This window comes from Falco rusticolus, chromosome 8 (genome assembly GCF_015220075.1).
Source record: "Falco rusticolus isolate bFalRus1 chromosome 8, bFalRus1.pri, whole genome shotgun sequence".
In the NCBI taxonomy this organism is placed as follows: Eukaryota; Metazoa; Chordata; class Aves; order Falconiformes; family Falconidae; genus Falco; species Falco rusticolus.
Genome location: NC_051194.1, coordinates 7116014 through 7126282, shown reverse-complemented (window position 1 = coordinate 7126282; position 10269 = coordinate 7116014). Strand labels below are relative to the sequence as shown.

At 52.4% G+C, this 10269-nt stretch overlaps 1 protein-coding gene across 3 annotated transcripts; it reads left to right on the top strand.

Annotated features, from left to right (window-relative positions):
- Window positions 1-1536: 1536 nt before the first annotated feature.
- On the top strand, window positions 1537-6266 carry ATOX1 (antioxidant 1 copper chaperone). Of its 3 annotated transcripts, none has more exons than XM_037398386.1 (4): window positions 1537-1615; window positions 2772-2847; window positions 4163-4307; window positions 6043-6266. In XM_037398386.1, exons 1-3 carry the CDS (start codon window positions 1610-1612, stop codon window positions 4294-4296), a joined length of 216 nt encoding a protein of 71 aa, XP_037254283.1. In that variant the 5' UTR covers window positions 1537-1609; the 3' UTR covers window positions 4297-4307; window positions 6043-6266. The 3 variants fall into 3 exon arrangements, with proteins under 3 accessions (XP_037254283.1, XP_037254284.1, XP_037254282.1); XM_037398387.1 differs by having other exon boundaries at window positions 4163-4331; XM_037398385.1 differs by having other exon boundaries at window positions 1538-1615; window positions 4163-4320.
- Window positions 6267-10269: the final 4003 nt, after the last annotated feature.

Genomic DNA, 10269 nt, shown 5'->3' with positions numbered 1-10269 from the left:
TTCTTTTATAAAAAGGTTAGTACAACAACAGGGTCCTATGCACGTTAAAACAAATGCCCTCACTCCCCCCGTGCAATGGCAGCTCAGTAGGGAAGGTATTCACATCCTCTTGGGCTCAGTCTGCCTGGCAGGGGCCCAGCCTGTTCAGTATCAACGCAGTGAGAGGGGACGGGTTAGCCAAGGGCAGCCGACATCCCGGTTTGCAGCTCCAGTTGGTGGGGTAGCAAATAACCATAACCACCCCGACTATTTTTCCTGCTACAGGTTAGGCTACTTAACAGCAAGATACTGAAGCCCAGCACATGGTGAGGAAGCATCGTCCCCACACAGCTCTGCCAGCGTTTCTCAGCCCCGACGTACCGCACTGTCTCCTCTCCTGGCTACCCACAGCCTGCCGAGGCACCCGAGCTGCTCCCAGCCCACACCATCGCCTCCTCCACCTTGACTCAAGTTTTTAAGAAAGGGTCCATGCTCCTTCAAAGGGCCAAACAGCCAGGGAAAAAAATGAACAAACTACCCCAAAGCAGACACACAAACATCTCCAGGGGCCAGCATCCCTTCTCTCAAGCTACTCTGAAGTAGAGACCCCCACCACAAACCTCCCTCATTCAATAACTCAATCTACCAGAGCTCTCCTAAACCAGTAAACCTCAAAACCTCAACAAAGACGACCAAGCCTTCTGAAGCAGCCCAGCCGACCCTCACACCTCCTGCCCCATCCTTAGGGCTGCTGTTCCCACCTCCCTCCCACAGCCACCGGATCCCTATCCTGTCCCCAACCCTCACACCTCCTGCCCCATCCTTAGGGCTGCTGTTCCCACCTCCCTCCCACAGCCACCGGATCCCTATCCTGTCCCCAGCCCATCAGGCAGGTGGAGCAGCCTGGGATCTGTACCCACTAGAAACTTTCTCCATCACTTTCTCCTTAACCCTTGCTGGCATCTCACGCCTTTCGATGGCCTCAGCCCTACTCCCACCTCCGGCTTCCTCCAGAGTGGATGGCATCAGGCCGGCCGCAGCCCCGCCGTGTCTCCTCACACGGGGCGGCAGCACTTTAGTAGCAGAAAAATGGGAAGAGGAACGTAACCGTGAGACACAGGGATGTGTTTCAGCAACAAATATCCGAAGAATCAAACTGCCATCCCCAAAAGGCTACTGGGAGCACTTTGGTCAGCCTAAAGACCAGGCCAAAGGGTGCCTGAGCAGCCCCAGGGCTGGAGCCGGTCCATGGCCGTGCCAGCTCCCGGTGCACTGAAACCTCCCGCAGCAGCTCTCCCCCTGCCCCCCCGGGCTCCTCCGCGGCTGGCACCGGCTCCTGGCGCACCGGTGACCTGCCAGAACCTTCCGAAACGCCGGCCTCGGCGGGGCTGCGGGGCCAGGGGCGAGGGCGGCCGGCACGGCTCAGCACTGCGGGGTTCGGCTCGGCCCTGCGCGGGGAGGCCGGGCCGCCTCCGCCCCGCCGCCCCAGTGCCGGGCGGGCGGCTCGCCGGGGCCGCGGGCTGCGCGGGGCGGGCGCTCAGGGCCCAGCCCCGGCCCGGAGGAGCCGCCGCGCCCCGCCCCTTCCTCCGCGCCGCGCCGAGAGCCGGGAGCCGCCGCGCCGCGCTCCGCCATGCCGGTGGGTGCCGGGCCGGGGGCGCGGGCGGCCCTTCGCGGGCCCCGCCCGGCCCTGCACAACGCCTGGGCCCGCCCGGGGGTCGTGTGGGGCCGGGGGCCGTGTGGGGCTGAGGGCTGCGTGGGGCCGGGGGTCGTGTGGGGCTGGGCCAAGAGCCAGCGGAGATGGCGGGGCAGGGAGGGCGCAGCCCGGTACCGGGGACACTGGCGGGGCTTCCCCAGGCTTGGGGGGTCCCTGCCCCGGCACCCGTCTCACCGCCTCTGTGGCCCATCGGCCCGCACGTCGGCCCTCGCAGCACACGGGGCTTTTGTAAAATAAGGCCCTTTGGGGTTTGGGGGAAAAAAATACTCCATAATTACACCGGAAAATCCTAATGGGAAACGCCGTTCCCCAGCTCCATTCCCGGGTGCGTCGTGCCCCTGACAGCGGCAGGGGGCAGAGGAGGGGTTTGAATAGAATGAAATACGGGTTGCAGGCAACACATGAAAACCAGCTTTACTTACCTTTTTTAAGGAAAGTAAAAAGCATGTGCAAGAAATTAGGATCCGTCTGGTGCCAAAGGTTGAACACGATGGTTAGTGTTCCAGGCAAGCACGTTTCTGCTGACCCGGTATGTCCCAAGTACTGAAGATAACAGAGGCCCTGGTAGGGTGAAGGGATGAAAAACCAGTACTAATGTTCCTTAAATTTCAGTTTTGTTTGTATTTTTTTTATGAGTTTATTATATTGGGGACCAGAGGCCTTGGACACACAAGAAGAATAGGATGGGCAAACACCAAAGGCCTGGCAGACCAAGTCAGGGCAGCTGGAGGCAGGAGATACTTCTCCTGGGCTCTCCAGGAAAAGTGGAGCGAGTCCAGGAGCAGCCTGTAGACGTGGCAACCACACTGACCCTGCAGGTGGCCCTGCTCGGAGTAGGGGCCAGACAGTCTCCAAAAGCCCCTCGGGAGGATGCTGTGAGGGACAGCACAAGGACACCATAGGGAGGAGTACCAAGAGCTCTCAGTTTTGCTGAGGTTCCCTCAGTGGCATGTATGGGCTTTCTGGTTGGGGAGGATTTGAATCCACCTCCCCAGGGGAAAAGGCAAGTGTGGAGGACGAACGCCCCTGCTGTGTTGCCAGCTGTGCCCTCCCTGACCCCTCATCTCCCTCTTTTCAGAAACACGAGTTCTTTGTCGACATGACCTGTGAAGGCTGCTCCAATGCGGTCACCCGTGTCTTGCACAGGCTGGGAGGTGAGTCAGTGCTGAGTGTGTGACAGCCAGCTCGCTGGAGCCAACACCAGCTCCAGGGCAGGCTGACCCTGCCCTGGGATCCTCCATCTTGCAAGGGTAGCGCGGTGGGTAAAAGCTAATGAACCACTGGTTGTTCACAGGACTTTTGTCCTTGACTCTTCTGACCCTTGGAGAAATGTCAAGGGAAGGAGTAGCTGCCATGGCTGCAGGTGGCTCTGAATCCCTAGGGCCTTATCCTGAACCCTCTGGGAATGACACTGGCAGACCCCTGCTCAGGCTGCCAGAGGGAAGGGAGGCAGGTATCCTGCCAGACATTGTTCCCAAGAAGGCCTGGGGTATCTGTGGTGCTTTCCTAGATGTGTCATCAGCAGTCTCAGTGAAGAGCTGCTGAGCAGAGCGTTTGGTGGTTGCCTGCATAGCCTGTTTCCAATACTACCTGTAAAATTGTAACCTGTGCCTCCTTTTTCTGGCATTACCAAGAGAGAAGGATCTGGCCTGCGCTCACCAGTTGTGAATACCTGTCATCCTGCTCCCTTGTCCTCACTGAGTGAGAACAGCTTTCAGTCACCCAGGCAAAGGTCTTGCAACTTCTTCCAGACCCTGTTACCAGGCTTTAGCGATCCCACTTCCTCTGTGTCTGGTTGTCAGCACCTCCACCACTCTTCAACATGCTGGCCAATATCAGCCTCATGTGATGATGTGTCAGAGCTCTCAAGGCTGATACGTACCTCCAACCTCCAAATTTTGTGAAAATACATGGCTGGATAGAGGCTTCATGCCCAGTTCCTTTCACCGGGCTGACAGCGGCTCACCCTTATTAGCCACTGTGAAATCCACATGAGAAAATGTCTTTTCCCTCCTCCTGCTTAGAGCTGTTAGCTGGTACCACCACTGAGGAAAACTGTCCTGACCCTGTCCTAACCCCTATGGTAACTCCCTCATTAGTGCCTATCCATACTAAACCACAGCACAGGCTGAGCTGGTTGGAGATTATAGTGGTTGGTTTCAACTCGGCTCATTCTGGTTATTGCATGAGTGATTATCTTGATCCAAGGTGGGGTGAGCCGATACAAGCAGTAGAGAAACTGTGGTGCCCAATGCAGATCTATAGGAGACCTGGCTTCCTTCATACCATTGCTGGCAGGACACCAGTTTGGTTTTGCTGGCTAGTGGTGGTATCAGGGTTTGCTGGCAGGAAGCACATGTACATTTGACTGACAGCCTTAGGAGCACAAATGTGTGAACGTGAGCTTTTCCTGTAGTCACATCATTTGACTGCTTCTAACTGTGCAAAATTTTTTCCCTTTCCTGGTAGGTGTCCAGTTTGATATTGACCTGCCCAACAAGAAGGTGTGCATCGACTCAGAGCACAACGTTGACACCCTATTGGAAACCCTGAAGAAGACTGGAAAGAATGCTTCCTATCTGGGGGAGAAGTCCGCACAGTAGCCTTGCCTGGTGTGAGGAGGCTAGGTATATATCAGGTGTATGAAATGCTAAAGAGAGAGATCTGGGCTTTTTCAAGCTTTCCCAGTAAAACAGGCTGCTTTCTGGGAAGCATGTAGTGGGAAAGACCTGTAGGTCCAGCTTCAGCAAACCCCTTATATCCCAGAAGCAACTGGACCACCTACAGCCAGCACCATTCTTGTGTGGGACCCCTTAGCTACCCTGCAAAGCCCATGGGATCCCAGCCATGGCTGTAGTGGAGAGGTAGAACACAGCCTCTGTGCCATTCCCAGGTGAACCTAGGGTTTCCCAGAGCATATTATGCATGAAAACACCTCCCAAAGACATTTACCTGCCAACCAGAGAGAGTGGTGGCCCCCACAATACCAGGGAGGGCAATGGGACCCAAAGACCCCTGTGGGTATGTGATGCAGGGGATTCATTGTTAGCACAAGGACCTCCGACATCTGATTCTGTTCATATCGCTGTTAATTCTCCGCTGAACTCAAGGGTGGAAAAAAAGCAGCACCTTGCTACCCTCAAGGATGTAAAATGTCAGGTTTCAGAATAGCTCCCAGCACGCGCAGCCCCTGGCCAACTGGACATCTATCCCAAAGACAACTGGATTGTTGCAGCCTGTCGATTTTCCTAGACTCCCAGCACTATGGGGACATGTACAAAACTCTTTCCTGGCCTGTGAAGTGCTTTTGCAGACAGGGATCAATTTCAGTGGAAAAGAGTGAAGGGCTGTCCACTCGCTGCATGTACCGTTCTTTAGTGCCCAGGATTATTATCTTGCATCTCTTAAGAGTTTGTTTCTGTCAGTGGAGCTTTCTAATCCAATGACATTGTTTTAAAATGCTCTAGTTTGATCATCACAAATACCCGGCACAGATGCACTGAAACCAGTTCATGCTGATTTAATTCCCAGTCAGTAAATTAAATCCGGGATTTACACCAGCAGGAATTAAACTGATATATGGAAGAGTTGAGCTGATACTGATGTACGCATGCAGTAGATATGCATTGTTTTAATCATCTCTATCATTTGAGCAAGCTCTCAATACTTCTTAGACGTTGTTTAAAGTCATAGCTATAATCAAATAACGTCGCTATTTAAAGACAAGAGAGAAACATGCTCTGAATTGATTAGTGCCTCAAATAGTTTTCAGCTCGTAGTATTGACTGCAAGAGCTGTTTTCAACTTGCAGGGACTTGCGGACTACATCTCAAATGCCTGCAGAAGCTAACTAGTACAGCAAAGCTAGTCTCAAATAATGTGGATGTATCCCTTTTTTTCCCTGGCCCTGTGTTTTCACCACTTTCCTTATATTACATCAAGGGAGCCAAGGAGTCAGTTCAGCTGACCCACCTGGCAAAACATTTCTCTTGATGCTTGTTTTCTTACTGGGTTTTAACAGAAGCTATTTGACTTACCCAAGGATAGTAAGATCCAAAGCAAAGGAGAAGGGGTGGCTGGACTGCCCTTGCTAGTAGTTTGCTGCTGGATCACTTCAGCTGTCATGGGAAAAAACCCAATAAATTTAAGTTTTCGAGCACATTTCCCTCCATAGGAAATATTTTTAGGGGTTCATCTATAAAAGGAGGGAGGGAAGTTACAAATCATTGGTGTGGAGCGCGGGTGGATAGCTTTCCTTTAGCCTGTGCCCGGCAGAGGGCATCTTTGTATAATGTTATCTTCTCTGTGCCTTGGTATTTTTTCCTTTTATTTATTTATTTATTTTGCAGGAACTCAAACATGATTTCAGCAGAAAGATGGCTTAACTGTTTGCATATCTCCCAACTTCCTGTCATATGACTTTTACTACCCTGCCAGATGTTGGAAAACAGAGGGCCGACAGGAGGGGGCAGCTGTGTCTTGGGCTTTAAAAGTGAAGAAATCTAAAGGAGGAGGTTACACACTGTTTGTAGTCCCACAGTAAATTGAGGTGCTGCTTCTATCCTTCAGTGCATGTCTATGTGTCTTGTGTGTCTTTGTACTGCTTTAAGTGGTTTTCTGTAAAAGAGACGGCTCTTAGGGATGGGAAACTACCCATTACATGCAAGACAAGCCTCTCAGGAAATTGCACCTATCTTTATAAGCTGACTGCAACCCTTGCCTGAGGGACACGTCTCAGGAGACCTGAGCTCAAATGTCACTTAGGTTCATGGAGTCTAGGTCTTGGCAGATGTCCTTCAGTCACAGAACAGACAAACTTTCCACATGGGATGCAAATGCTGGGAAGGGACTCTTGCAGCCCCTGTAAGTCAAAGATAGCCAAGTGGCCTTTGAGCTAGATGGAGCCTTGAGCAGAAGCGTGCAGAAGGGAATGCCTGTGCTGATGAGAAGTGCAGAAGGGATGGAGGAAGGAGAGGGCTGTGGGAATCTCTTCAAGGTCTCTTATTTCTTGACCCAGTAACCAGGGTTATGGGCTGTACTGTTGCTTTGCCCAGCTCCCATCCATTTAATTCAGGTTTTCAGCCCAGTGAAAGGATTACATGTGTCTGTCCCAGTCTACTGTCGCTTTTCACGTGGGGGATGTCTCCTATGCCTACCAGTCACAGGTGACTTGTTCTACAGAAAGGGAAGCCAACTAAAGACTGAAGGAAAAAGTTACTCTGTATTTAAGAGATTTTTCACACCTGAATGTTGAGATTACTTTTGATGTAGTTGCAATCTGTTCTTTCTTAGAGTGGTTTAGTACTTCGAAGTCCTCCTTTACCATTGATCTACAGCACAATTAATTGCTGTAGACACTTGCAGGGGCTGGAGACACTTCAAGGAAAGTGTTGCAGAGACTTTTTAATTTAAGAGAAGCTAAAGGGTAAAAGGGTAACATTGCTGCATTATTTTCTTGCATTAAAGTCTCCTAGTGGCAGGAAGTTTCCAGAGCCAAGGCCTAGAACTGCAGCCTATTCTGCTTTGTGCCCGTGCACTCCAATGCACGGCATGACACCGCCAGGGTCCCAGTTGGGTGAGTGGATCCCTTTCCCTAGCCCTTCCTTGCTGGTCTGAGCTGGTGTTTGCCAGTGTTAGTTATTATTTATTGCTTTCAGCTTCCTCCCAGGCTTGGCCAGTGCATCCACCAGCAGCTGGTTTGCCCATGGCTCGGCTCTTCTGGCAGTGGGAAGAACGTGCTGTTGGTTTGGCGTGGAGCTGGATGGCACGTGGTGGCATGGCTGGCTTTGGAGCCAGCAGTCCTTGTGGCACTTGCTGTCTGCCAGACTGGCAGGCAGGATTGGCAGTGTTGCGCTCACAGAGGATAACTCTCAGTCTGTCTTGCTGTAAACCAGGCCGCTCGTCCTTGATGTCTGGGCTGTAGCTTATGCTCGCCACAATCCCCCAGCTGCTCTGCTCCCCTCTCCCTGTCCTGCTGAACTGTCTGTTTTGGTTAAAGCCTGCTTATCTCTGAGCCAGACAAGGAAAGGTTTCTACCCACAGCTAGCCAGGAGACTCATGCAGATACCCAAAGTTTCATCACCCGTCTGCAGGGCTGCAGTCTCCCAGGCCTTCTCTCAGCATGCTTTAAGCTCTTGCCTGCTGCAGAAATGACATTGCAGCTTTGGGTGGACATCGGCTGCAGTGACAAGCTGTGGTCACCTCGAGCTGGCTACGGAGTGTGGTGGGAATACAAGCTGCTCAGAGGAGAGAGGAGTGACCTGACAAAGCCTGCCCAGAGCTGGTCTCTATCCATCAGAACAGTGATGTCCAGGCTGGGGACTCTTCCCCTCCTGGTCCCTGCCCCGGGCTGTAAGTAATGCCTCTAACTGTCCCTCGCAGCAAGCAATCGATACACTAGGCTGCTGTGTTCTGCCTGGCCATTAGTGTCATTTACAGCCCCTATAATTTCCCTGTGCGCGCAGCATGGCAGGGGCTGCCCACAGCCACTTCCCTGAGGCGCCCCTGTCACTTGCTTCCCAACGGAGGCTGCAGGCGCGGGGTCCGTGGGCTTTCGTACCTGATGGCTCATGGCATTTGGTATCCTCACTCGCTGTTTCACAACAGAGGGGACAGAGGGGTGACAAGTCTGCATAAGCCACCTCTCTCTGGTGCCATACCCTGAAGATGCTGATGGGAGTGAGCAGTTGGGAAAGCACCAAGGGCTCCCTGCTTCAGCCTTCCTTCAGTGGCCCCAGTGTTCAGACCCTCCCATCACATCTCTCTCCCTTTCCCTAGGCCTGTGAAGAAGGGAAGTGAGCTCCTAGGGTTTCTTCTCTAGCCAAGAAGAGGGAAGTGCTGTAATGGTTACTAACCCCAGCACTCCAGGCACATTTAGTGAAAATATCAAAGAACTGGGACAACTCCTGAGCAGGGCTGGAGGATGATGCCCAAGCTGCTGCTTGTTCTCTCCACCAAAAGCCCAGCAGGACAGCCTTACTTATGCTTCCCCCATCAACCTTGCAGGCTTATCGGGGGAACAGGACATTTCAACTAGACCAAGCAATCTGCAGAACATTCTCTTTCTGCCTGCTTTCCTTTCCTCCAGATAAGATAAGGTGTTTGGGGAAGATGACCTGCTGCTCCTGCCTCCAGGACAGTGAATGCAGGCAGCTCTGCACCAGCGCTCTAGAAGCAGTGGCTCTGCAGGAGCACAGGGTGCCTCCCAAAGGGCCACCTCTCCCACAAATACACAGCCAGAGCTGTGTTCAGTCCTTGCTGTGGCAGTCCCTGTGACAGTCCTTGCTTTGGTGTGTGGGCCGTATTTGGGCTGGTTACAGCTGGGCTAGGGAAGTGAAGGAAGGGTGATTAAGTCCGACCAGAGCAGAAGACCTGCAGGGCAGCTGGCTGAGAGACTTCTAAAAAAGCTTTGGGAGAAAAACCAACTCCTCCGTAGCATCTCAAAGGATAAGACAGTCAGTACCTAAGCAGAACCTCTGCTCCACCACTGCCCAACTTCAAGATCTCCAAAATCTTCAGCAGACTGGCCTGAAATTGGCCACTGGGTTGCATGTCATGGAGAGGGACCGCAACAAGCTTGCACAAATAGTATGGTCGCAATAATTTCCACAGGAAACAATATGCCAGACACTGAGGCTGGGAGACTGTCTTCAGACAAGGAAATGCTCAGTTTGCAGAGCAAACAGGAAAGGGCGGCGCTTGGAAAAGGAGCTTTCCTGTACCACAGACACCCTGGCTCTGCAGGACATCCCAGTGACCTGCTGGAAGAGGGACATGTCAGCCCTGCCAGCTGCAGGACGAGCAGCTGGGGAGGTGCCGTTCAGCGCATTGCCATTCCTGTCCTCCCACCAGCAGCAGTTCACGCCTGGTTTCTTCACAAGGTTCTCAGCCCAGCTCCAGCTGAACTGTGAGAGTCTGTGAAATGCCTCTAACTGCAGCACCAGTGAGAACTGGGCAAACCGGGAGGGACAAGCTTGAAAAGTTCTGTTGTTTCCCCTGCCTCAAAATTATCTTTGCTTCCCCCTCCCCCCCCATGGTGTTTCCAACAGAAAGCATTTGCTTTTCTCACCCACCTTATTGCATTTGTAGCATTGCCGTTCTTGAAGTGCTGCTCTGCTTCTGCGTGTCATTTTTCAACCAGCATTACCTTCCCCCACTTTCTAAACCAAAATCCAATTTCAGTAGAAAAGTCTATGGCCTCCAAAGCCCAGTCCTCTATCCACAAAAGAAAAAGCTGCCCTGGTTATCCCAGAGCTGCCTTAAGTACCACTGGCTTTTTGGCACTTTCTAATTACCAGCTGACAGGCAGGGGATGATTTTAACCAAAGGAACAGCTGTGCTCAGCTGAACCACCCAGTAAATGAGAGAATTTCCAAGATAACACCACAGGCTGCAGAAAGCAGACAAGGGACGGGAGATCCCCTTCAGTGCCTGCACATGGTGATCTCTGATGGTTTGGAGAGGTAAATTGCTGTGAAATTTTGGGGTGGGAAAGAAGGATTCAGTTTGCAGGAATTCCGGGCGTGTCATGTCTGGGTGTTAAGACTGTTACATGAGGGATTCACTTCCGAATGATG

What these genes read in the sequence shown, in the direction of transcription:
- ATOX1 (XM_037398386.1), top strand. An exon ending in TGTCTTGCACAGGCTGGGAG is followed by an intron (nt 2,848 to 4,162) that starts GTGAGTCAGTGC and finishes CTTTCCTGGTAG; the next exon opens with GTGTCCAGTTTGATATTGAC.